The 26182-nt window shown below is 40.3% G+C and overlaps 2 protein-coding genes across 2 annotated transcripts; one reads left to right on the top strand and one right to left on the bottom strand.

Annotated features, from left to right (window-relative positions):
- Positions 1–264: 264 nt before the first annotated feature.
- On the bottom strand, positions 265–9179 carry ADAT2 (adenosine deaminase tRNA specific 2). Its single transcript, XM_065733003.1, has 6 exons — positions 9064–9179; positions 8864–8968; positions 2549–2699; positions 1942–2048; positions 541–613; positions 265–421 (listed from the first exon to the last, which is right to left on the bottom strand). The coding sequence occupies exons 1-6, from the start codon at positions 9103–9105 to the stop codon at positions 381–383; spliced, it is 519 nt and encodes a 172-aa protein (XP_065589075.1). The 5' UTR covers positions 9106–9179; the 3' UTR covers positions 265–380.
- Positions 9180–9186: 7 nt separating this feature from the next.
- On the top strand, positions 9187–25547 carry PEX3 (peroxisomal biogenesis factor 3). Its single transcript, XM_065732955.1, has 12 exons — positions 9187–9306; positions 13532–13663; positions 15001–15082; positions 18162–18205; positions 19382–19506; positions 20908–20974; positions 21074–21128; positions 21385–21541; positions 22438–22508; positions 23255–23377; positions 24972–25068; positions 25464–25547. The coding sequence occupies exons 1-12, from the start codon at positions 9234–9236 to the stop codon at positions 25545–25547; spliced, it is 1110 nt and encodes a 369-aa protein (XP_065589027.1). The 5' UTR covers positions 9187–9233.
- The last annotated feature ends 635 nt before the right edge of the window (positions 25548–26182 follow it).

The raw sequence follows: 26182 nt of genomic DNA, 5'->3' as shown, positions 1-26182 counted from the left end.
TACTCACTTGCCTGAGCAAACATTTGTTATTGAAAAGCAAGATGCTTCTCCAGGCAGAAGGAAAGAAAACTCTCCAGAATGTGCTGTGCAGAATGGCATTGTTGTAATGGATCCATCTGGCTGAAAACAACACAACCTGGACCATGAATTTTCCTCTCACTCATGAACAGTCACTTATTCTTCTGTTTGGTAACATATAATAACAGGACATCACGGGCATACATAGAGATGCAGGAAAAGGCAGCATCTTACTAATAAAGACACTTTACAGAACATATTTAATATAGTTTTATTTGACTATACATTATGAGAAAGAAAGATACCGAAGAAAACTTCAGATATCATGTTTCTGTAAACCTCTCACTCGTGTCACCGTAGGACTACTTACGATTGTCCTTTTTCCGTACTTTTGATTTCGGTGCTGCAAAAAAGCAACAGAAACAGAGAAAAAACATCAGAAGAGAATTGCAAAACATGAGTGCCAGCATTGTCTTAAGTTACACTGTGGGATCAAAACGGATCCCTTAATGTGGAACTTACCATTGGGATTTTCTTGTCTGTAGAAAGCTTTTAACATCTCCACCGCGTCCTTGGCACGATAGCCAGCAATGCACTGTTCAAATTAGAACAGTGAGAATCTGAGAATAACACAGTCCATGCTAACAATAATGCCTTAAGTGTGGAATAATTGTAGACAACTGTACTGTCTATTCGCTAATTTAACATGTACTTAAACAACTTGAGGGTCACAAAATTTCCTTTCCAGGTTGAAAACCTGATACAATTTAAAAATACCATGTTGAGGCTCAGAAGAGAATGTAATTTCCCTAGAAACTTAAAAGTTTCAAGAATTTTCTCCTTTTGTTACTCTGAACATACAGAAAAATTAACTATCACATGCCAGTGTCAGCAAATTAACACTTGCAGTTTGGACCCCTACATATTAATTCAGTCGGTAGCCTGACAGAAGGATGCTTAATACGTTAACAGTAGACTGACAACAAGTACTGTCCACTGACTGCAATTCCTTCTGAGCCTGGAGCCTTTAGTGTTTATTTACAATGCTGAATATTATTACTTTTTACATTCACTAAATCATAAATGTTAAGTGTGGGAAAAAAATCTCTAAGGACTCTAGTCCATATGCAGGTATAACACAGGATAATCTGTAATTGTTTATAACATTAAATGTAAGGCCATCATTAAGCTCTATGTATGTATAGGCATTTAGGTATATAACTATAATGCCACAAACTATCTAGAACTATGGATACTGTACCTCTGTTGAATACTTGTCCAACCTTTCTTAAATGAGGAAGATGCCTCTTTCTCTCCACTGTTCCAATGCTTTAGTAACCTTACTGTTCAGAAACGCTTCTTTGTACCTAAACTAAATCCTCTGCTACTTTTGCAGTCCATATTTATCTTGAGATTTGAACTGTATAAAGTAGATCTAAGGTAATGGATTTCACCTCATATATGTATAGACTGAGAACACAAATACGTCCTACAGACACTTCCAGTGGCTCAGCTGAAAAACAGTAACCTATAGTAAATCGCTGTTAAGTCAATCTCTGTTATGTATTTGCACATTTTGCAGCTTAAAACAATTTTTTCCTCCTCTCCCCCTGTAGAATACAGTTACTGCTCCAAGTAGTGCACATCTTTTAGATATATTTATTCCTTACCTCATACCATGAGTATAATTCTTTCCTTTCCTCTCTAATAGATCTTTTAAAATAATTTATGACTGTTATCAGGCTTTGCCTCAGTTTTCTCTAAGGCCTTACTTTTTGTTTTCTTGTTAAGTCAAGTGTACTTGACATCTGCTCATCTTCCATCTGGGTCCCCTTAAACTGATCCATAACATTCTCAAAGCATAGTAACCAGGCCAGGCACAGTATATTAGCTGAAAGCAAAGGAAAACATTTTATAGCTTACTTCAAATGGTTCTCCTGTGTCTACAATATCATCAGACGAGATGCTTAAAACTGAGCCACAACCTCCAAACCGCTCATTCCGACAGCCGTACACAACTCGTGGAATTTATGTGAACGAGTTAAGGTATTAAGTGAAACACAAGCAGGAAGCAAAGCAGTCTGACTAAAGTACTCATTACATTTTACTAAAATGTACATTTTCAAACTAAATTCGTTTGCACTGTAATTCCTCCCTCCTAAAACCAAAATTTACCTCTGAATAATGCACAGCTGACGATGTACATCCAGTGTTTCTCAGAAGAGCAGCATGTACCCCAAAACATATAAGGCCATGTTATGCTGTTCAAAACCCAACACTGAACTGAGATCGACCTATGTACTAACAGATATTTCTAACATGTATTTTTATATCCTTAAGATAAATCATTGTCACAGTTGCACCATTCCTCTTTCACTCTTGAAACTCTTGTTATTTACCATACACTAAAAGGAGCATGATACCCCTGTTGGCTTTGCCTGACAGTGTCAAGCCCTTCTCTGTGGGCTCACTACGAAATGACTAACACTTGTACTTACAGTTTCCCAGCATGAATATCAGAAAAGGATACTCATCAAGCGCAAGGCAGCTGCACACATGATACAAGGCTCTACAGTTACATACAATACCGAGTGTGAAAACACTTCCTCATGATCTTTCTTGTGCTGCTGGCACCACTCAAGGACCTGATCAATTGCCACCATTTCTGCATGTCGAGTAGCCTAGGAGATAAAAATAAACATTTTCTTAAAATCTGTATAGATATACAGCTTTAAGCATCTCATTTGTTCAGAAGCAACAGAAATAGAATACAAAGTCATAAAATCAATCTTCATTCAAGTCAAAGATATAATGGTCTAATTTATGATCTAATCTAATGATCTGATTTATAAACAGTGCAATTAATTTCACTTCTGTGAAATATGTAAAACAACGCTTTCCTGACATGTCTAACTTGAGTACATCACTCTGCTTGTTTCAAATGCAGCCCAAGCTGTAGAAGAAATATTCAACCCAGCACACACAAGATCTACAAGCTCAAACTGTTTTTTTTTAATTCTACCTGTTTTTAGGCAGCTCTCTGTCATGCCACCATAGTATAAATCAAGTCAAGAAAGTCCTACTTGCACTTACCAAGGGAGATGCAAACCCCACTACAACAATTCACCTAGCCCACAGCTTGCTTCCAAAGACCAAGACTGCCTGCCAGGTTGATTTCTCTAGCAACAGTAAGAAACTGCTCCTAGCTGGTACCCTTCCTTCTCTGAGGATTTTTCTGTGTCTGCACAGAATTAATATACTGTGAATTACTTCTGTGTACTTCTGAAATTGCTTGGCCTGCATATTTTCAGTCTGCATGAGGTTTAATGCTGCTCAGTAAAACAGACATGTACAGTAAGACTCCCAGCATTTAGGCAGCAGTGTACTTTGCCAATCAAATCTCACAACAAAAATATCACACAGCACTAGTGTAGACTCTCCACTTACAGAGCCTGGTACCTATCTGAATTAAGGTTGTCTGTATTCTTCTTAATCTCCTTTGGAAAATGAAAGTTTTTGACCCATGAATTAGACTAAGACTTCAGCAATCCAAAGTATACTTCTACCTCCGCTAAATATGTCTTTGTGTGATCTTAACTTCCTCTCAATACACGAATTTACATTAATGTTTTAGCCTTGTAAAGGTCAGTGGGGATAACTGTAAGGTGCTGTACACTATATGGCAAAGGACTCACGCATCTATCAATTTGCGATAGGCTTAATATTGTTTTAAAATGTGTTAAAACTCCTAGAGATCTATACTGGCTGTGCCCACATTAGCAAATAGTGCAGTGCAACAGGAGTGTATCTGCAGAGCAAAACAGTGCTGAGGACTTGACACCAATGCAGGGGACTTCACGCTGGATTAGTTCCAGTTTAGTTGTGTGGAGCATGTCCATCGACAGCTGGAGTGAGGTAGGTTTGCTCCAGAAGTGCATCTCAATGTGAAAGGAAGAGTTTGCCATCTCTCAAACACAATCCAAAGCTTGGTCAGCAGACAAGAGACTGATTCCATGAGTGCACCTGTGATCTGGACTGCCATCGTAATGAACCTACTCAGAATAAAACCGTGGATCTGAAGCAATATGTATACGTGACTCCTCCAGAGCTACTAGTGAAATGCTGCCATGAAGGTTCCCTTGCTGAACAAACGAGCATATCAGCTGATGTCTCTGTGCACACACCTTATGGAGACATCCAACACAATTCCCTCCTGCATACTGATCCCTCAGAACTATTACAGCCACTGTAACACATGCATCTAAGTTGAGGCTATTCTAATTTTGTCCCCCTAAAATTGGGAAAATACATAAATTGCCACATTGCCACATATGTCACATCCTGAGCACAAACTGCAAATGTAAGCAAGTTACAGCCCAGCCTCCATACAGATACTAATTACACTGTTAACTCAGCAGTCACAGACATTATTTTTTTCCAAGTAAAGAAAACTATGGTAGAGGGTTCTAAAAAGTCATGAAAAATGTGGAAAAACAAACAGTAAATTTTGATTTACTATTTCTCCTAACAAGTGGGCACCCAATGAAATTAGCGGGCAGCAGATTTCAAGCAAACAGGAGGAAGTACTCTTTCACCAAGCAAGTAATTAAATTGTGGAACTCGCTGCGACAGGATGCTATGGAAGCCAACGACATAAAAGAGTTCAGAAAAGGATTAGACAAATCTGTGGCGGATATGCACATAGACAGCTATCAGCAGCAATGATTCAGACACAGTCTTGGGCTCTGGAAGTTCCAAAGCTATTCACTTCCAGAAGAGGAAAGGACATGCAAAGGATAGGGTTCCACTTGTCTTTTCTTGGTTCTTGAGTTTCTCTGTTAAGCATCTTATAACTTGGAGTATTGTGTCCAGTTCTGGGCTCCCCAGTACAAAAAAAGACAGGGATCTCCTGGAAAGAGTCCAGCGGAAGGCCACAAAGATGATAAAGGGCGTGGAACGCCTCTCTGATGAGGAGAAGCTGAGAAACCTGGGTCTGTTCAGCCTTGAGAAAAGAAGACTCAGAGAGGATCTGATCTACGTCTATAAATATCTAAGGAGCTGGAGGCCAAGGGACAAGGCCAGAGGGGAAATGGCCACAAACCAAAGCATAGGAAGCTCCTCACAAGTGTGTGTGGGAACTTCTTCCCAGTGCAGTGACGGAGCAGTGGCACAGCTGCACAGAGAGGTGGTGGAGTCTCCTTCTCTGGAGACATTCCAGACCCACCTGGACGCCTACCTGTGCAACCTGGGCTAGGGAGCTGCTTTGGCAGGGAGTTGGACTCCGTGATCTCCAGAGGTCCCTTCCAACCCCTACAATTCTGTGATAACAGTCATTCTTAAGGACAAGATATTGGGGAAAAAATACCTGACCTTATACATCTGTCTTAAGATTTTCTTTTAAATTGAGCTACGACTAGACAGTCAACTTTAATGATGTGCTCTGTGTAAAATAACACATGAAAAAAGACAATTTTCATTTTGATTCACCAACTCTGTTTTTTAATTTGTTATTGTAAAGACAAGAAAACAAAAGCAAGTAAAAGTAGAAAGGGGAAAAGAAAACTTTTAGAGTGGCAAACGGCATTCCCAGGAGGAATTGTTCTAAGCTGACATCACCAGTTATTAAAAGAGTACCCCAGGCAGTGCTAAATGTTTTTATAGACAAATGAAGATACATCACTACCCTGACAAGCTTACCTTCTAGAACTCTGACAAGAACTAACAAGTGAGAACAAAGGAGGCCAGTGCTCAAAGTTCTAGACTGTCTTCATCAGTAATTTAAGAGCGTGAACGGTGTTTCAGTTCAAATTATCACATACTGTACATGCAAGATGCTGTGGGCGAAGACACGTGCTACAATGACCTAACAGAAGCTAAGAAAAATGAGATGTCTGCATGTATCAACAAATGACCTAAACAAAAGAACATTTCAGTGGGAAGTGTATGATGACATCACCAATGGAAATAAAGACACTAAAAAAATAGTTCAGGTTGGGAAGGGTCACATGTATTATAAGGAAGAAAATGTTAAGGTTGGTCTGTGGCAAGGCTGTGAATAAGCAAGCAGACGTGGGAGAACACAGTGCTGGCGCCAGAGTGTGAACTTATTGCCAGGCTGTTGAAAACTAGTGTCTTACACAGACATTTGTTGCACTATTGCCCAATGAATACAAGTAAAGACGTGTCTAATTGTTTTGAAATGACAATGCCACAGCCATGCTCCTTGAGCATTAATTGGAAAAATACCTACACAATATACCAACATGCAGTGAGAGATGTCATCAAAAGAAACATGATCAGAGTATCACTCAAGAAGTGGATAGCCTCTGAGACAGTGGGAAGAAAAGACAACACTAAATATAACAAAATAGCATTAAAGACAAAGGCAGTTCCAGAGAAAACAGACAGATTTTATTTGCAGGGAGAGGGGGAAATACTGCTGCTATCAATCGAGGCATAACAGAAAGTCCATCTGGAATGAAACACAGTTCTGGTTAACTGATTTAACAAAAGGGGAATCAAAGCTGAAATGGATGAACAGGAGAAGAATGAGAATGAATGCAAAAAGAAAGTCATCTGAGAGATTTGGGGAAAAAAAAGGGAAAAAAAAAACCTCAAAGGGGATACTACTTCAAATACATCCAAGCTGTGTAAAACAAAAAACAATGTTTCAAGCTTAAAGAGGGTAGATTTAGGTTGGATATAAGGAAGAAGTCTTTTATAGTGAGGGTGGTGAGGCACTGGAATAGACTGCCCAGAGAGGTGCTGGATGGCCTGGAGACTTTCAAAGCAAGGCTGGATCAGGGTCTGGGCAACTGGATCCAGTTGTGATGTCCCTGTTCATTGCAGGGGAGCTGGACTACGTGACCTTCAGAGGTGCCTTCCAACTCTAAGGATTCTATAATTCTACACTGGCACGAGAACAGTTATATAAACAGATCATAAAGTTTTAACTGGAAATCAGATCTTTTCTAGCCACCTAAGGAAGGATGGTCTGGAGAAGCCCTGCAATATGAGGTGAGATGAGATCTAAAGTGGAGCTTGACAAATCTATGTCTGCTGGAACTGTCACAAGAGAGATTTTGTTTTCTTTCCAGGTTTGTTGCTAAATAATGCCAGGAGAAAACTGAAAACACTCACATTTCCCAGTAAATGGCTCTTTCAAGCTCACATTTTCTTTTAGACTATATGGAACAAACAACTGTATGATCAGAAATTTGAAAGCGCTAAGTATTCAGCTTTTCTAATCACTATGGTGCAAGTATGAAATTAAGCCTCAAAAGAGTTGAAACATAAGCTGAACAGAAGCACAGAAAAGGCCTGCCTTTCAGTGATATTAGCAGCTTATGGTTTCCAAAATGCAGAAAGAATTTTTGAAATCAAGCTACTTGGATTTACATACACACCTTCAGGCAACCCTGACGTTCATATGAAAAAAGGCTGAAACCTTCCCTAATACTTTTATGCTGATTATGATTTTGATACCAGCCTCGACACTTACATTCTGCCCATCTATTAACACATGGTTTGTACACAGCATTGATATCTCTGGCACAGTTCCCCCAAGAAGTGTCTGCTTGCCCATGATGTTTTTACACTGACTTACCAAAAATAACCGTCTTATTTGCCAATTACACTCTTGAGTTCTATCAAAACTATTTTAATTCATTATGTATGTCCCACAACAGGTACATTTTTGAACTTAGAATCATAGAATCCTTAGAGTTAGAAGGCACCTCTGAAGGTCACGTAGTCCAGCTTCCCTGCAATGAACGGGAACATCACAGCTGGATCAAGTTGCCCAGGGCCTGATCCAGCCTCGCCTTGAAAGTCTCCAGGAATGGGGAATACAGTACCTCTCTAGGCAATGTGTTCCAGGGCCTCACCTGCCTCACTGTAGAACATTTTTTCCTTCCATCTATCTTAAATCTACCTACCTTCTTTGAGCTTGAAGCCGTTTCCCATTGTTCTGTCTCCACAGACCCTACTGAAGTGTCTGTCCTCTTCTTCTGTAGCTCCCCTTTAGATACTGAAAGGCTGCTGTCAGGTCACCTCACAGCCTTCCTTTCTCCAGGCTGAACATTCCCAGCTGGAGCACAGGCCTTATGGGAAGAGTCTGAAGGAGCTGGGAATGTTCATCCTGGAGAAGAAGAGGCTCAGGGGAGACCTTGTTGCTCGCTATAACTTCCTGAAGGGAGGTTGTGGTGAGCTGGGGGGTCAGCCTCTTCTCTCGTGTAATTAGTGACAGGACTAGAGGCAATGGCTTCAAACTGTGCCAAGGGAGGTTCAGGCTGGACATTAGGAAATACTACTTCTCTGAAAGAGTGGTCAGGCACTGGAATGGGCTGCCCAGGGAGGTGGTGGAGTCACTGACCCTGGGGGTGTTCAAGGAACGTTTGGATGTTGTGCTAAGGGACATGGTTTAGTGGGAGCTATTGGTGATAGGTGAACGGCTGGACTGGATGATCTTGTAGGTCTTTTCCAACCTTGGTGATTCAATGATCAACTAACTCAAAAGATTAATTTTCACCTTTTTTAATTACACTCTGATGTTAGATGCACTGAATATAAACTGCAGACAGATCCTGTGATCAGATCTACTTATAGAGATCTTCCAAGATGCCCGTTGAGTTTAATGTCCTTCTCAGAATGAATGAGACCCTAACATTAGGGCTACAATTGCAAGCAGCAGGTCTGAACTTCAAAGGCGGCCATTTTTAGAAGTAACAACGTAACGACTGGCTTTGCACGGAGGCGCGGAGCCGGAAGGGGATGGAGCGATTCCCCGACGAGTGAGAACGGAACGGCCCCGCCGCCTCTCCCCCCTCGCCCCCTCCCCACTCACGTTCTTGGTCTCGTTCACCTCGTTCCTGCCCTTCCCTATCGCCGCGCCGTCGTACACCAGCAGGCAGCCGACGGGCACCTCCCCGGCTTCCAGCGCTTCCCGGGCCTGCGGGCGGACACGGCGCGGGGCAGCGTTAGCGCGGGGACGCGGGACGGCCCCTCCCCGCCGCACGGCCGGCCCGGCTCCCCGCCCGCGCTGACCATGCCGAAGGCCCTGTCCATCCACGCCGCCTCGTCCTCCATGGCGGCCCTGCGGAGCGCGGGCGCTGTTTCCGTGGGGGCCGCGCGTGGAGCACCGCGGGCGGAGCCGCCGCCGCCGCCCCTTCCGCCGACGCGGGGAAGAGAGGGGCGGCCGTGTCCGGCGGCGCAGGATGCTCCGGTCGCTCTGGAGTTTCCTCAAGCGGCACAAGAAGAAATGCCTCGTCCTCGGCACCTTCCTCGGCGGTGAGTGCCCGCGGGGCGGCGCGGACGAAGGGGGCTCTGGGGCGGCGGAGGGAGCCTCGGTACTCCGCTCCCACCCCGCGGGCCCCTCACTCCACCAGTGCCGCCCAGCCCGGCTTACCAACCCGAGTTAGTGGGTTGGGTTTTTTCTTTTTCTTTTTTTATTTTTTGTGGAGGTTAGGTGTTAGGGCCAAGTCTTTGCACGCTCCGTCGTCAGATCTCCGTGTACCTTATGCAAATGACACAGAATTAAAGGTTGCAGCGTTGCTGAGGAGCGCTTGGGTTGTTTGTGCCCGCAGGAACTTGCCTGAGCAGTTCAGCGTTCAGAGGGCTGCAGCGTTCCTGCAGTGTGTTTGTTTGTTGCTTTTGATTCAGGTGAGGCCCTTTGGAGGGCTGCAGTGGATGTACTTCAGACACCTCTGCGCCCTTCCACCATGAATTCCTGCTGTGTTTCTCCAAAGAGTTCTGATCAGTTACTGATGTACTTGTCAACCCACTGTACCCCTTCCCTGTGGGCTTTCTGACTTCACAGGCAAGAGAAGCTGATGTTACCTGTTTGAGCCTCCACGCCAACAGCTCACCGTGGTAAATTAACCAGACTGACGTTAACATGCCAAACTGTAAGCTGCCAGCTGTTGCCTCCCCTTCAGCTGACCTTGTGAGAGCAGTAGGCAGACAAACAGGAATAGAGAAAGCATGGGTTCTCCAGCCTCAGCTGGAAGTGTGGATTGATGTCTGTGTGTAGTTGCAGTTGCTGGAACTGTAACAAGGGAAAATGGGGTGTGACAAAAGCCAAAGGATTTTAAGTCTTTGGCACGTGGCAGAGTGCTGTGAGTAATTATTCATTAGACAGTACAGAAGAGTCCCTCCATTATTACTGGTGCGGTGTTTTATCAGTGAGTTACTGAAGAAACTCAGAAATTTTAAATTGTTTGGTACTTGTGCCTCTGCTTATGGAGATAAATTCCTTCTGCATTATTGGTGGCTGTCATTCTTAATGCAGTTTTTGTGAATCCCAACACTATCTTGATAAACAGAGAAAACCCATGAGATAACTGCTCAAACTGATAGAAAGGCAACTGAAACAGGTGTATTCTTCCCTACTGTTGAGAACACCTTAACTTGGGAAAGATTCCATTCTTCAGTGGTCTGTTATTTCAGCAATATAAAGTAGATTGACTTAAATCTCATGGGTTTGATCCTTGCACACTACACTTTGTTTTCTTCAAGAGAAGTGTTTTTTAAAGCAGAGAGAAAGAGCTTGCGTGTCTCAGATGCAGGGACATGATACGTTCATTTGTTCTTACTGGAAGGGTGGATTTAAAGTGGCTTTTATCTCAGTGTTCAGCATTCAGTGCTGATTGCGTTGGATATTACGAAATGATTCGCTGTTGTCATTATCTCGGTGTTGTAGAAGAGCAAGTTCAGGATGTGTATGAAATATACGGTTCTGATTTCAACGGTGAATTAATTGTTACTCAGTTTCGTCTGTTGCAACCTTCAGCTTGCAGAAAGAGTATTTCGGATCAGAAGTCTGTCTGCTTACTCAGGATGGCTGTGTTGGTTTGTGAGCGAGTGCAAAGGCATTCAGTGAGTTCTGGTAGAAGTCTGTGGTGCCAGCAGAGTAAGGCTTTGGTGCTTTCCTATTTTAAATGCAGTTTTTAACCATAACAGAATGGTTGCATGTTGGCTGATACGTGATTTACTGGTGTGTAAGAACAAATCACTGCACATGGAGCTGTTGATGTTCTGGGAGGATGCAGACTTGTGTAAGTCAGCACCATCTCTACATAATGAAATTCGTGATATTAAATTTTATTTTATTTTTGAGGGAAGTATGACAATGGGGTAAAGATCACACAGAGTTGTAAGGAGATTACCTGAATTACTTGATGCCTCACAGTTACTAGCAGAACTATGATGAAAGGAAAAGGCTTTGGGAGAAAGTCATTACTTCAGTGATGTGAGAAACCTCCGACTGTTTTGAAATCAACATCACGAATATATAAGGGCCTGTGGATTTTGTAAGCTGTTTCCATTACTTCTGTTTAGGTGGGAAGAAACTATACAGCAGTGATAACCTGGAGCACACTTCTCTCAGTTCACTGCTAATAGATAAATTGCTTCCACAGGAGATATATACTGTAGATCCCAGATACTGCATGTGTTGTAGGACAGCCAGTACAATGTGTTTCACTTTGTAGACCAGTTATAGAGTAATAAGAAATGTAGTTTGAGATCCTTACTGGGGTTCCTGTACCTGAATGCTCTGGTGTCAGCATCCATGTATGGGACATACGGGAAAGGTACTGTACGAAGATCTATATATACAACTGTTAGCTAATTAGACACGAGCAAAATGCTGCTGCTGCCACTTATTGCTGACCTCTTATCTCCTATTGAGAAGTAAAACGAAGATATTATAGCTGTTGTAAAAAATTGGTGTTCCCTTTCCTTGTTCTTAACAACAGAAATTTTCAAAGCATCAGTTTCATTTCTTACCATTATCTTAACTGCTCTTGGCTTTATGTTAGCTGTTAGGATGTGGCTTGCACTAGTCCTGCTCCTAAATCTAAGTGATGGTATTTTCCTGCAGTGTGTTCAACCTGGACTTTGGAGACGTGTTATTTTCTTGTCTTGTGAATCACAGTTTTGTCTATTGATGCAGATACAGCATTTCTAAAGAAAAATGTGAGCACATATGCAGCTCCCAGGTGGGCAGCTCCTTGAAATACACCTCAATCAGGAAACTTGCATGCAGGAGTGACTCGTGTTGCAAGTGTTGCAACATGCAAGTGTTCATCATCATAAAGCTGTGAGGGCTGGATGGGATTCCCCAGGCACAGCATCAAGTTGTGCAAATGACTTGAGGTGCTTAGGAGAACACTTGGCATCCATGCATGGGAAACAAACTGCAGAGTCAGTTTGCTGCTCAAATGCAAAAAACATTTTACTTGCTTCATTGTTCTTGCTTAAGCTCTGGGGATGATGCAATTTTTACCTCAGCTAACTTTTTATGCATCATGTTCTCAAAGGCGAAGCTGGAGTGCACAACGTCAGTCAGTGATGGGTCAAAGTTACACCTTAGTTTGGAGGAAGAGCAAGAAATTGAACTCCTGATGTACTGCCTCGTTCAGTTGCACTGGTGGCTGCTAATGTAACTTTGGACCCTCGTGAGACCCATGGCAGTTCTTAGTGCAGAATACTCAACTCTTAGGCAATAAGCTGCCTCCATCTTAATTACAAAGGTGCTGCTCCAGTATATTATTAAGGGACCTGCACATGATTTTTCTTGTTTCCTTCTTACAATCTCATGACTGCTGTGCCATGTGCATGTGCAGGAAGAGCCTTTTTGAAAATCTACATGATATTTCTGTCACAAAACGTGGAGTTAAATAGGGGTTTTTTTGGGGGGGGGAAGGGGCAATGAATAAAGCTTGTCTTTTGGACAGATGGTTTTGTCTGAATGCATTGTGAGATATGTGGTGGAATTAAATGTGGTTGGAAGAATCTTGTGTTCAAAAACTATTTGTTTAGACTAAAAAAAGTTAATAGCTGCTGTTTCACTAAGCTATGAACAGTAAAATCAGTACCCCAAAGTGTGTGCTCTAACTACTTACTCTTGGCAGGAATTGATTATGTTTTCATAAAAAGCAATAATTTTTCTTTCTCTCATTTGGATTAAGAGTTTCCAGTGGTAAAACTGTGCTTTATGTTGCATGTGTGACATGGTTTTGAACCATGACAATGTGGTGGTCTGATTCATGACAAGTGTAGAGTCTGGCAAAAGGTTGAAGCAGGAGAGATTGACTTCCATAAATTTCCCAAAAGTCTCATAAAACAAAATAAAAAAAGAAAGTGATTACCATTGTTCCAAACTGGTCTGTTTTGCAGTTGCATACTGGGAAACATGCTACCAGTATGAATAACACAATGATTTTTTTTTGTGTGTGTGTGTGACCCTAAATACTAGGGCACAAGGTTGATAAACCTTTTGAAATACCAATAATAGTTTTGGTGAATATCCTGAAATGTTTGAATGGCCCCAAAATGGAACTGAATTGAAAATTGGAAGTGGTGGTGCTGTTTGTTAATTACTATTTAAATACTCAAGACCCACATATTTCAAAGTACTTTGTACCCTTATGGTTTTAAACCCATGAAAGGAGCTGAAAGGGGCTTTGCTCGTATTTTGAAAGTAGCATGTAATCTGAAAATCTCTGTTTAGGGGTCTATTTGCTGGGAAAATATGGACAGAAGAAAATCAGAGAAATCCAAGAACGAGAGGCAGCTGAATACATTGCCCAAGCCCGAAGGCAGTATCATTTTGAAAGTAATCAGAGAACATGCAATATGACAGGTAAGATAAGGAAGTAGTTTGTTCTTGAGAAGTGCAATTATTTGGGGATTTATATTACATATTGACAGGAATGAAGAAGAGTAAGGAAGGAAGGTGAATTCTAAGTCTTAACTAAGTAGTAGTGCTTAAATATAGTCATTGTGTGTCTGCTGACTGAATCTGAGGAACAGGGGACTGAAGAGGTTTCCTTGGGTCATCTTAACCCTTGGTTTGAATATTCTCAGCTATTATGTAACCTGTTTGATTTGTCACTTCAAAACCCTTTTTTGTGTTGCCCCAAGCTGCGTGTCATACTGATGTGTGAAGCAGCACCCAGAGTTTACTGCAGGGTGAATTACCTTATTCATTATAATGTATTGCTACTAAACCACACAGAGATCTCAGAGGGTAACTTTTATATGTGAAAAAGCGTATGTTTGTGTTAATTCTCTAGACTTGAACAGTTAAAAGGTACCTCAATACCAGGTGAGCAAAAATGGTAGTGAGTTCATTCTAATGCTGGTCTCTGGATTTGGGGAGGACATGGGTCTGAACACGAACCTTTCAAAACTATTTCTGTGACACAAATTGGGCAGTGTTTTCCTCTTGAAATTTGTAACGGTTTATTAAGTGACTGCAGATGGTTTCTGTGCACCTAGTTTACTCTGACTGATTTGTATTTCGTTATCTTTTCTTTATATTGATACTGAATGCTGGTATTGACTACTGCAAGGACTAGGCTTTTATTTTCCATTAATTGTACCAACTATGTTCTGTATGGCAGCATGCATTTTTGTCAAGCTACTTTCCTATTTTGTTTGAGGTATTTATGATGTTCTGAGAATGCTTTTATTTACCATTTCTTGTTCCCATCATATAGCAATCGATTAGACCTTGGATGCTTTGAAAGTTAGGCATTTTTCCCCACCAGCTTTCCTTTATTTAAAATGTACCTTTCCTTGATTCTCATACTCTGGAGTTGGAGGGCTGGAGGAAACAAACAAATAAATAAACACTTGATTTTTTTTTTCTTCCAATCTGGAGAAATACAACAGTGCTATATTTGCACTGACTATGGGGAGTTGAAGATGTGTGTGTACAGATACTGCAGGATGTGAGCATATATCTGCAGACAGAGCCAGGAGAAGCCATGTAGGTGCGTAAGGGCAGCATTGTACCAAGCTGGTAGGAGGTGAGCAGGGCAGTTCCAGGATTTCCTTGGTTGCTTGTCCTCACAACTTTGGTATAGAGCAAATAGGATCAACACAGTGTAGCAGCTATTGAGTGAGAGCGATGATACTTTTCTACATTGAAAAATTTTGGTTTATATGTATTTATTTATTTATTTTTATTAACAGTGCTGTCAATGCTTCCTACGTTGAGGGATGCCTTAATGCATCAGTTAAATTCTGAGAGTCTCACGTCTCTTCTTAAAAATAGGTAAGATTGTTTCATTGTATTACAGGTAGCTTGTTCTGATACTTTTTTTTTTTTTCAGATGATGTATTCATAATGTAGAGACTGTGCAGGATTTCTGTTCTGTGTCCTGTTTAATCACTAGTCTTAAGGTATTTTGAAATCACTCTATAAATATTTTGTCATGTTAGATGCAGTTTGATAGGTACGGCTACTGTTCCCCAAACTTCACAGGAGATAATCATCCCTTTCAGATGTTCCAGTGAGTGCTATGTTTTTGTTAAAATGCTCTGTTTCAGGGAAGATTAGGTCCTCTAAGTGCTTCTTCTTAAATAGAGCATCATACCTGTTTTGTTATTTGTCAGAACGTTTGTGTAATCTTACTGGATCAGAAGTGATTGGTAGTGGAAGGCACTGTAAATGATTTTACGAATGGAAGTGAGTTATAAGAAGTTAGAGAGGCATGCCATACCTTAAGACAAGTGTGTACATGTCAGAAAACACCTTTGTTTTCATTATAACTGTAAGAATAAGTGGCCTATTAAATAAAGGGCATGATAGCATAGTTTAAAATCTGCTTGGCATTGAGGAAGGAGTAAAAGTGTTACTGTAGGCTGTTAGCATAGGATTTCTGAGTCTCTCAAGACTGCCAGTTCAGCTCCACAAACTTATTTCTATAGCTGTTAACTTCAGCTGTCTGGCATTTAATAAATTAACTATCCCATTGCTGACTTTTTTTCAGTCAAATACTCCCAACAAGAACCCAATAGAATGTGTTATTTAAAATGGGAATTATGTTATAAATAATGGTTTTGTAATATGTGATGTGAGAATTGGGCACTGTAGTTGAGTGATAGTTAACACAAGCAACAAGTAACTGGAAAAAGTTCATATGGAATATTTAATGTACTTGCCATAATTTAGTTCTACTTAATGTAAAAGTAACCTGAATGAATAAGGGATTGCGGATGACTAGATTTGTCTTCTGGACTTTACAGCAGAATAGTCTACTTACATGTGTAGTCTCTTGTTTCATGTCCAAGACAAGTAATGGCCTTGTTTATTCTCTGTAGTATGTATTCTTTGATCAGAACATCTCTAATTGTTGAAGTAGTTGGAGCAGTTTATGGACACAGCGGCAGACTTCTGAATTCCAATAATCTATTTTGACTTAGTAGGTACAAATACGTTTGGCTCATGTTGGTGTGTTGGCCTTTCTTCTGCTGGCACAGAAAACGTACTGCTTTTAAGTAAGGCTTGTAGTATTGAGTCCTGCCATGTGTTCCACCTACAGAAATAATACTGTATCATTTTAAGTTTTGGCTTTTGAATGCATTTTAAAACTGTTGTTTTTGCTTGTAAAAAGTGAAGTGATGTGGATCCTTTTATCTCTTCTAGCTATCCTTTTTTTCTTTCTTTTTTTTTTTTTTAATCTGTTTTTTCTTTCTGGAGTTGCAGATTTAATAGCTTGTAATACCAGTTTGTTTGCATTATTTAATGGCAGTGAACTAAAAAATTGTCTGTGTAATTGATATAATGATCTAACTAATGCCAAAGTGCACATGTTTCAGAAAGATAAAAGCATTGATTAATGGTTAACTGAGCCTGTGAAAAGTGTATTTATTTTAATAACTATACTACTGTAAAATCTAAGAACAGGTTAATCTGTACTATGGATGCTAAATATTTAAGTGTTGCTTCTGATCCCAAGAAATTACCAAATGTTTCCCTAAGTTACTTTTGTGAATTGATTCTTCCACAGAAGAGCTGCAGTAGACATTCCTTACTGACTCTGCTTAGCAGGAGAGAATGGCTGTATAAACTTCTTGGATGGTTAGCTTGCTCTTGTCTGCTACAGCATTGCTAAAACCATGTCTGTTTACTAGTCCTAAATGTGTCATACCTCTTAGTTCAGATGTATCTATGCATGTAGACAGGGAAAAGCGGCAAATTGAATCTGAGCCAGCAGTGTGCACTGATGGACCAAGGGGCAGCTGTACCCTGGTGCAGCAGGCCCAGTGCTGCCACTAAACAAGGGGAGAGTGGTCCCACTCTTCTGTATGCTGTACAGCCTCACTTCCAGCACTGGGTGCAGGTTTGGGTGCCACAGTATGAGGACAATCAAACTATTAGAGAGCATCCAAAGGAGGGCTGCAAAGGTGGTGGAGGGTCTGGAGGGCAAGGTGTATGAGCAGCAGCTGATGTCCCTAGGTTTGCTCAGCCCAGAGCAGAAGAGCTGAGGGGAGGACCCATGGCAGCTGCAGTGCTGGGCTCTGCTCTCTGTGGTACGGACTGGACCCAAGGGAATGGCATGGAGCTGTGTTAGGGAAAGGTTCTTCCCCAGAGGGCATGGAACAGCTCCCCAGGGCTGTAAGCACAGCTTCAAGTTAGAGTAGTCCTGTGTCTACACAGGGGGTGGATTCAGTAATCCTTGTGGGTCCCTTCCAGCTTGGGATGTTCTGTAATTCTGTATGATCTGTGCTCTTGCTTTTTGTCTCTCTTAGAAATCGTCAGGCCAAAAGGTAAATGTGTTTCAGTGGAAATAACCTTTGAGTTTATGGCATTTATGTGGGTGGACTTCTTTTCCACATATGGTCATGATCACTTTGTTTTTAGATAATCAAGTCAGTATTTTAAAACCAAGTGAGACAATAGTAAATCTCATAAGCAAGTAGGGTAGAAATTCTTATCCTGTGCTTATTTTGCACAGGTGGATACAGAAAGCCCTACTGAACTGAGGTTTTATATATATATATATGTTGAATATATGCACGATCAGGGTCCCAGGAAAAACTACTTTGTGTATCCTCAGTGAGTTTTTTTTCTGACTGCTTACTATAGGAACTCAAAACTGATGATCTAACTGTAGGTAATTAACATCAAGAAATACTGTATTTAAACACTGAAATTTGAATATCTTTTCTGTGTGCATTGCTTTTATACTGTTTCTTGAATGAAGTAAATCAGTGTATACATAAATCCGATGTGAATGATTATAATAGTTAAACGAATTTGTCCTGGAACACTGCAGCTTTATTTAACATGTTTATAATTTCCAAGGAAAATATATGAAGTTTGATATTTCAATTTATTTTTCCCACAGGCCAGCAAACAAGTTAGAAATATGGGAGGATTTAAAGATAATAAGTAAGTGTAAATGAGTGATTTCATCTACATAATATTTAGTATAAATTGTAAAATGACTTTCATACCATTTAAAGTGCACACTTCCCTCTGGAATAAATTGTTGTTTCAGTAGGTACCAAGATAATGTAACACACTACTGAGTAAACTTCTCCTGCACTCCCTCACAAGGGCTTTTTAATATCCCCTATGGAAGGCAGATGCTCAAAACCAATGTGATGGATTTTATTTGCCCTTGTGTGTTTACCTTGCTCAACAAAACTTTGTGAGGACTTTCTGTACCAACACAGAAAAATCAGTCTAGTTTTTCACAGTTCAATTCTGAACGTAGCAGAAAACATCTCCCAGTAATGTGGTCCAGCCCTTACACGGCCATCAGTGTTCTCTTTTCAAGCCTGTTTGAGGTCACTGCCATAGCAGTAGTTGTATGAACCTCGTGGTTCATCATTTTATGTATTGGTTGGTGGAAGCAGTGGAAGGGAAGGAATAACAGTGAAATAAGATAATTATGTAGTAAAAAATCACTAAACTTTTAAATTATGATTATTTACTACTTCTGATTTGTTACTGCCATTTGTTATCCCTACCACCACTGACTCCTGGTTTTGGCTACTTCTGCTCTAGGTAACTTTTTCTTTCTCCTGTAACTGCTGTTACACTTTCTGTGTCTTAGTTGTGTGAGGGTTAACATTGTGTATTTCCTGGCCTAACAAAGAAAGAGAATCTGACAGCACTGTTACAGGGTACACCTTCTGGAGCAACTTGTATAAGTAAATGAGGCACTTGGGCACTGGAACAGGCTCCCCAGAGAAGTGGTCACAACAACAAGCTGGAGTTTAAGAAGTATTTGGACGGTGCACTCAGATCTGTGGTTTGATTTATAGGTAATCCTTTGTGGGGCTAGGAGTTTGGCTCTGATCTACGTGTGTCCCTTCCTGCTCAGAATATTCTGTGATCCTGTGATTTAAAAGGGCAACACTTCAGCAGAAGTTCCTGCATATTATTGGACTGTTGATAATTTTGGGCATGTTTTATAAAGATATGTGTTGAGACAACCAAAGAGAGAAATGGCTGTGTGTTTAAAAATCGACAGAACTCCTTGAGTCTTGAGAACACTTTCCTTTCTTGACTCATCCTTATTTCCTTGACTTTGAAATTGCTTTGTTGTCTCTCCTCAAGGTTTCACAAGAAGCATTGTAGCTGTCTACAGTACCTGTATGCTAGTAGTTCTTTTGCGAGTCCAATTAAATATTATTGGTGGTTACATCTACCTAGATAATGCTGCAGTCTGCAAGAACGGCACCGTAAGTTTCTTGTTTTAAAGGTTGAAATTTCATATCCTTGGGAGTGAAAGAATAAGTTAGTGAGAGATAGAAAGGCATAGCTCAGCATTTGAATGAAGTGTTCTGTAAGAGTGGGAGACATGAAGGCATTACTGGTAGAAAGATTTGTTGTTAGTTTATTATAATCTCTAAATGTAGATTATTTGGTGGTGATATTGCTTAAAATTCTGGCAGTATTGAGTAATACCTTTTGTCTGCATTTGTATTGCTTTAAAACAGCCACTTCAATCTGAGCACCAAACTTAAAATGATTTCTTTGCTTTCGTTAGTCTTTTGCATAGCAGTAATATTGTGCAAATTGTCCAAGATGCATATGCACATATATAAATGCTTAGCTCTTCCTAGCTTATACATTAATCTCCTCAGTTAAATTCTCTTAGGGTTAAAGGAAAATGTTGTCTTTGAAATATTGACAAGGTTTTTTTCAACTCTAGAAGGCTGTCTACTGAAGCATCTGTCAATGAGTTGTTTATATAGTGTACCTCAGTAACAGTAGATTCCACAGTAACTAAATACCTAAGTAAGATCTGCAAATTGTTGAGCAGGTCACCTAAAATAACGAGTGCAATTTTTTATTAGTTGTTACATATTCCTCTCTGATCACTCTTGCTTGAGGGTCAAGGAACAGTATGTCAAGGCAGGTCTGAAGGGTCTAGAGAACCTTTCATTAAGGAAGCTGAAGATGATGGAAGCCACATTTGTGTTTTGTCTGAAAAGGTGTTTTTGAGCAAGAGGCTCTGGAGTAGAAATGTTTCCCTTCTGTTGCTTTTCCAGTAGAGGAGTGGGTTGACAGCGTCAGCTGTGAGGCACTTTGCTGGAACAAATTGATATTCTCTTCAGTTCTCAGAAGCTTTGTTTTTATCAAGGGATTTCTCTGGCTTCTGTTAGAGTTCAGCATAAATATCCTATTCCAGCAGGTTTAATTTTTAGGGTGGAGACTTTTATCTCCCAGTACAACTATGATGACATGTAAATGCATACCTGGATCTTCTGGAAGGTGTCCTCATAGGCTGCTTAAGCATAAGGAAAGTAGTGGTTGGAACATGTGATTGGAAAGATGACCACAGAAAGCTGTGAAATACTAGAGGGAAGTTATGATTTGTTTTTGAGGTCCTCTTTCTCTGTTTTTCATAAGGAAATTTTTCATCTCCATGTTCTGTACTTTCCAGAACTCTGATACAGGGAAAACTCCTCAGCAGATAACTACCAAGTATAGTGGTTTTCCAGGCCAGCACTGAGAATGGGGGACCCTATCTGCTGTAGGGTGTTATACAGATTAAGGAAAATGTTTGCTGCCCGTTTGAAATGTTTTGTGTAGCTGTCTGTTGTTGTGTCACAGAACTTTTCCTTTTTCCCCCACAGACACTACTAGCTCCCCCTGAGGTTCAACAGCAATATTTATCAAGTATCCAGCACCTGTTAGGAGATGGTATGACACTTTTTATAAACCAGATTCACTTACAAAATGCTCCTTTCCTCTAAACACAAGAAAATGATTAGAATAACTTTGATGCTTTTCTTGTTCTAGGACTGACTGAGCTAATAACTATCGTTAAACAAGCTGTGCATAAAGTTTTTGGAAGGTAAGAGGTCCGTATTTCCTCGTGGTTAGCTTTTTGTCTTGTCTGTGAGGATTGTTCTCAAAGCAGTGAATTTTCTTAGAATTTTAAATAAAATAAATGCATACTGACTTTCCAAGACAAAGTTTGTGGCAGGCTGGGAGCACGACAGTGCAGACCAGTATCAGAATGGGATCCTGCCGTGAGCATATTATTGGTGAATAAACATTGCATCATTACAGTGTTGACTGCAAAATTAATAGTCTTTCTGCCTTTTCAGCATTTCCCTCAAGCATGCCCTATCTCTTCTGGAGCTGGAACAGAAACTAAAAGAAATCAGGAAAGTAGTGGAACATCAAGATTCAGACCAGGTTGCACCTTATTCTCCCTTATGTCATTACCTGATGCCAGATGAAGAAAACCCCCTCGCTACCCAGGTACTTGTTTTATTTATTTCATCTAACTTTTTGTTTAGGAGAGGGAGGAGTGCATAGAGTCTGCTAGTTGCACCATGGTAACTGAATCTTTGATAAGTGGCAGTTCCTCTTTCTTTATAAAAGAAGTATCCTTATCTCTTTGATGTAGGATGAGTAAACTTGTGTTTATTTCACACTTGATGGAAAATACGTCTCAGCTTTGAACTCAGAAACACACCTGTGTTAGTGCATTTAGCCCATGATTTATGCCATAGCAGAATGCAGTTTAACTTATTCCAAAGCTGAATTGTGTACCTTTCACTTGTGCACCAACAAAGAGCCTGAACAATTGGACCATTTCTGAAAGAGATGCTGTGCTGGAAAAAAAGTGATGGGGCGACGAAGACTTTTTGTTTATTTGAGATAGAAAATGAACAAGAATCAAGAGCAAAATGTATCTTATCTCATGGTAGCATTAATTTCCTGAATTTTCTGGTGGTATTTGATGCCAGCCATATCACGTGTTGGTGAAAACAAGTTCTCAACTTGACATTGTGCTGCTGTAAAGAAACTGAGGGTTCATTGTGTGACCCCATGCGTTTATCTCTTAAGTTCAGTTAACACGCAGTGTTTCTTTCAGCTGCTTGATGAAGCTGATATTTTCTGCAAGTATTTTTAAAATTAAAAATATATATATAAAATGTAAAATAAAAAACCACACACAAAACCAGTGACTATTTACAAGCCACACGCATAAATCTATAAAGAATCAGATTTACTGTGGTAAATTATTTGCATTAAATAGATGTCTTAACGCTCATCTTGACTTTATTCCACGACACAAAACAATTTCTGCCTTTACTCTTATGATTCTCATGGATTTCTCACTAAATAGCATCTGTCTTGGCTTTTTCTAGGCTTGTGGACTCACGGAAAGAGACACTGCTACAATTAAATTACTTAATGAAACTAGAGATATGCTGGAAAGGTATGTGGAAAATATTCATGTCGAGCTCCTTACAACTACAGTTTATGTAAGGCAATTAGCAGAAGTGGCGAGCTTTCATTTGCAGCCACTATGCTGCATTACATTTTTATATTCCATAATTAAAGGCTGCGATTTTCAAAATTTGACTGCTTTGAAACTCATAAGAAGTAATATTGCCTTCATAATACAAAGGTGTTTTTCACAACTAGACCAACCTGTATCTCTTCCTCTCATTTTCTTAGTTATGTAGGAAAAGAGAAGTATTTCTCTTCTGCCATAATACTAGGATAAATTGAGAGTAATTAAGTTGCATTTACTTGCTTTGATAAAATGAACACCAGCTTTAGCTTATCAGGATTTGTTTTTAATGCATGGTTTTATGAGTGGTTGTATGCATCCTTCTACGAGAGCTACTGCAGTGAGGTTCTGTAATAAGCACTGAAAAGGAATGAAGAGAGTCAAATGCCAAACTATTCTTAGAATGCAACTGCTAGAAATCTGGAGCATTTTAAGGATGAGTCCCTCTGTGCTACTGCCCAGTAAGAAATAGGTAAGGAAGGAATGCTTTCCATTTTATCATTAACTTTTTTTCAGTAGCTTTAGGGTAGAATTGAGGTTGTTGACTGTTTTGCTGTGGAAATACTTGGGGAGATTTGGGAACCTCAAATCCTCTTGAGATTTGCAGAAGTTTTCGTTTTGGAAAAATGAATCCTAGGAATCAAAACAGCACATATTTACTTCTTCAGTCCAGACTTCAGCACAGTTTTGAGCACATGTTTAAACAGAGGATTCAGTCAGCTGCTGGACAACATGGCAGAGTTCTTCAGACCTACTGAACAGGATCTCTCTCCGAATGGCTCTGTGAACAGGTATATGTTTTCTTTTGTTGTGGGTCTTACTATGAGGTCAAAAGCACTATCACATGAACTCTAAAGTAGGCAAGGGATTTTCTTACCTACTTGAAGTTCCCATGCTAGAAAGTTTTGTTTCTTGCTTTTCAAGAATAAATACCATCTCCTCACTTTGGTCAGTCACAAAGCTATGAGTATTGCGTGTTTCTCCCCAGCCACAAACCTGCTGGAGTTTTCCTGAGGTGTCTTTCTCTCTATCATTTGCAGATAAAAAACTGGAATCAGAAGAGTGTACTTTCCCATTTTTGCCAGTGCTGTACAAACAGACTGGTTTTTGAGCTTGGGAGATGTCTGCAACGTCCCCCTAAGTTATGTCAGCAGTTTGTGGGGCTGGTTCAGACTGATTCCTTGCCTAATGGGGCAGGAGACCCATGGACGTGGGGAAGGGGGAAAAGGGAGAGGGTAGGGAGATGGGCCTAAAAACAAAACAGCAGCAATGATCTGAGGAGATATCAGAATGCAGAATTCAAGCTAATAAATCAAATAAAATGAGAGAGAGTGTCCAAAACCAAAGGCCTTATGCTGAAGCTGAAGGTAAGACAGCCAGGGAGCTCCCACTGCTGAGATGACTAGCAGAAGGGGAAGTCTCAGGTCTTGTGTGCAGTTTTCCACCCAGAAGGAAAGAAAACAGGAACACAAAGTCCTCTGGGGTATGTAGTTTTCTGAGAGCCAGGTACCCAGAAATTTGGCAGTCCACAGACTTGGAGCATTAACTCTTTTAACTCCCAGTGCCTCGCATGATGCTGCGATGTGGAATACAGATAACAGAAATCATAAAACACCTATGAAGCCTTGAGAAAGATAGCTCTGTATGTCCAGGTGTCTGACTGTTAATTACTAAAGTGCCCAGGGAAAGTGGACATACATGTATTTGGAGAACAACAGTTAACCTACAGAGCTTTACGTTCTTGTCTAGTATGTTGGAAAAAATGCTAACATTCAGGATCTTCTATATCTTTCTAAAAGTCTGTTAAAAATACAGCTTTTATTCTGAGGTTATCTTGGTTTTAAAACACTTCAGTGTGTTAGAAGTCTGAGAAAGCTGGGTTCAATTCCTAGAGATATAATTCCTAAAGTATTAAAAGGTATACTTTGAATAATAACTTTGTATATATGTTTATTTTAATAACTCATGGCTCTTAAATAGTAATGTTTGTATTGAAATGTATGCTACTGACATTGTTCAAAATATCCCAGAGGCTTTAGTTTGGCTCTCTCTCCTCAGCTTGGTTAAGAGTTTGAGGGGCTGAGATTGCAGAGGGGCACATCTAACAACTGTTTACATGCACCTTCATTTTGCACGAGAAGCAGTTGTGAAACTGTAATAGGCTAACCAACAGAAGATAGAATTTTCTTCGGTAGCTCTTCTGTATTAAATGAAGAACTTAATAGGGACAGACTTTTGTGTATATTCCAGATTGTGGTCTGTGCAAAATCACTTCTTCCAACTCTTACTTTTGAAGCAGTAATTATTTAATTAGTGATAATCGCAGTTTAGTTGTCTTACAAAGATCCAAGCAAGTCTACATCAGTATTGTTTGTTCTCTTCCAGTCTGTCCAGCGTCAGTCTTCCCTTAGCCAAGATAATTCCAATAATAAATGGGCAGATCCATTCAGTATGCAGTGAAACACCCAGTCACTTTGTTCAGGTAAGAATCTGGCTTTATTTAAAATATCCCAAGTAAAATTTTGAGATGTTTTATATTTCTTTTTAGTAAAATACCTTGTTTAATTTCAGTGGCTTAAAAAGCAGAGATACGTAACACAACTTAAACTTTACGTAGAGCTGTACTTCCCCCCAGAACGCTTCTCTTTCTCCTATAATCTCTTCCCTTAACAAAACAGAAGTAGAAAAAAAAGCCTCAGCTTGGTTGTAGTTGCAGTTCTGTTCATGAACTTCTTGCATTCAGAAGGTTTGAGTTAGCTCTCAGTAGGTGCGCCAGGTGTTTGTCTCATGATGAGTACAACTGTGTACTGCAGTCAGAGCAGACAAGTGGTGGGTGTAGTTTTGATTAAGCAAACATATTCCTCAACTTTCTTGCAGGACCTGCTGATGATGGAACAAATGAAAGATTTTGCTGCTAATGTTTACGAAGCTTTTAGTACCCCTCAGCAACTAGAGAAATGAACTGCACATGAATAGGAGTAGACCATGTATTTATAACGCATCCTTGTGACTACTGATGAGATTGGGGTTAATTTTATAACGGTGTAGGAGTGGCAGAGGAGCAGAAAGAACATACTGAACAAACTGGGAGCGAGCCCGTAGCTGTTCTATCTGATACCATCCTATTTCAAATGCCTATTAAAATATTCTTGTTGAAAGAATCACTGTATGCAAAGGATTTTCTATTAAAAAGTTGTCAAACTCTTGCATAATTTGATTATTTTTATTGCATCTGAAAGGCATTTTGTGGCAGCATTGCTAGAAGCTATTAAAAAAGGAAACAACCTTGGCAGCCTGGGGGGGGGGGGGGGGGGTTTGAGGAGAACACTAGTGGTAGCAGCCAAAGAATAACAGAACCAAGTGAGGCTTTTCTGTTCATCCCTCATGTTTTAATTTTTCTGTAAAACACTTCTTCCCTGGAGTTTACAGATGTTACTCCAAAGAGGTTCTCATTCTTCAGAAAGCCTTTGCCAACCGATGCTCCTACGCCTCTTGAACAAGCTGGGGGTGCTCTCTTTGTTACTTAAAGAATGTGAACTTTTAGACGTTCTTGTTTCTGCTGTTCCAACAGCTATGCTGTACACATTAACTTGTAA

This window comes from Cyrtonyx montezumae, unplaced genomic scaffold (genome assembly GCF_038088225.1).
Source record: "Cyrtonyx montezumae isolate F1298 unplaced genomic scaffold, pur_monq_1.0 scaffold_0, whole genome shotgun sequence".
Classification (NCBI taxonomy): domain Eukaryota; kingdom Metazoa; phylum Chordata; class Aves; order Galliformes; family Odontophoridae; genus Cyrtonyx; species Cyrtonyx montezumae.
The sequence above is the reverse complement of the archived record's forward strand: the minus strand, read 5'-3'. Positions and strand labels throughout refer to the sequence as shown.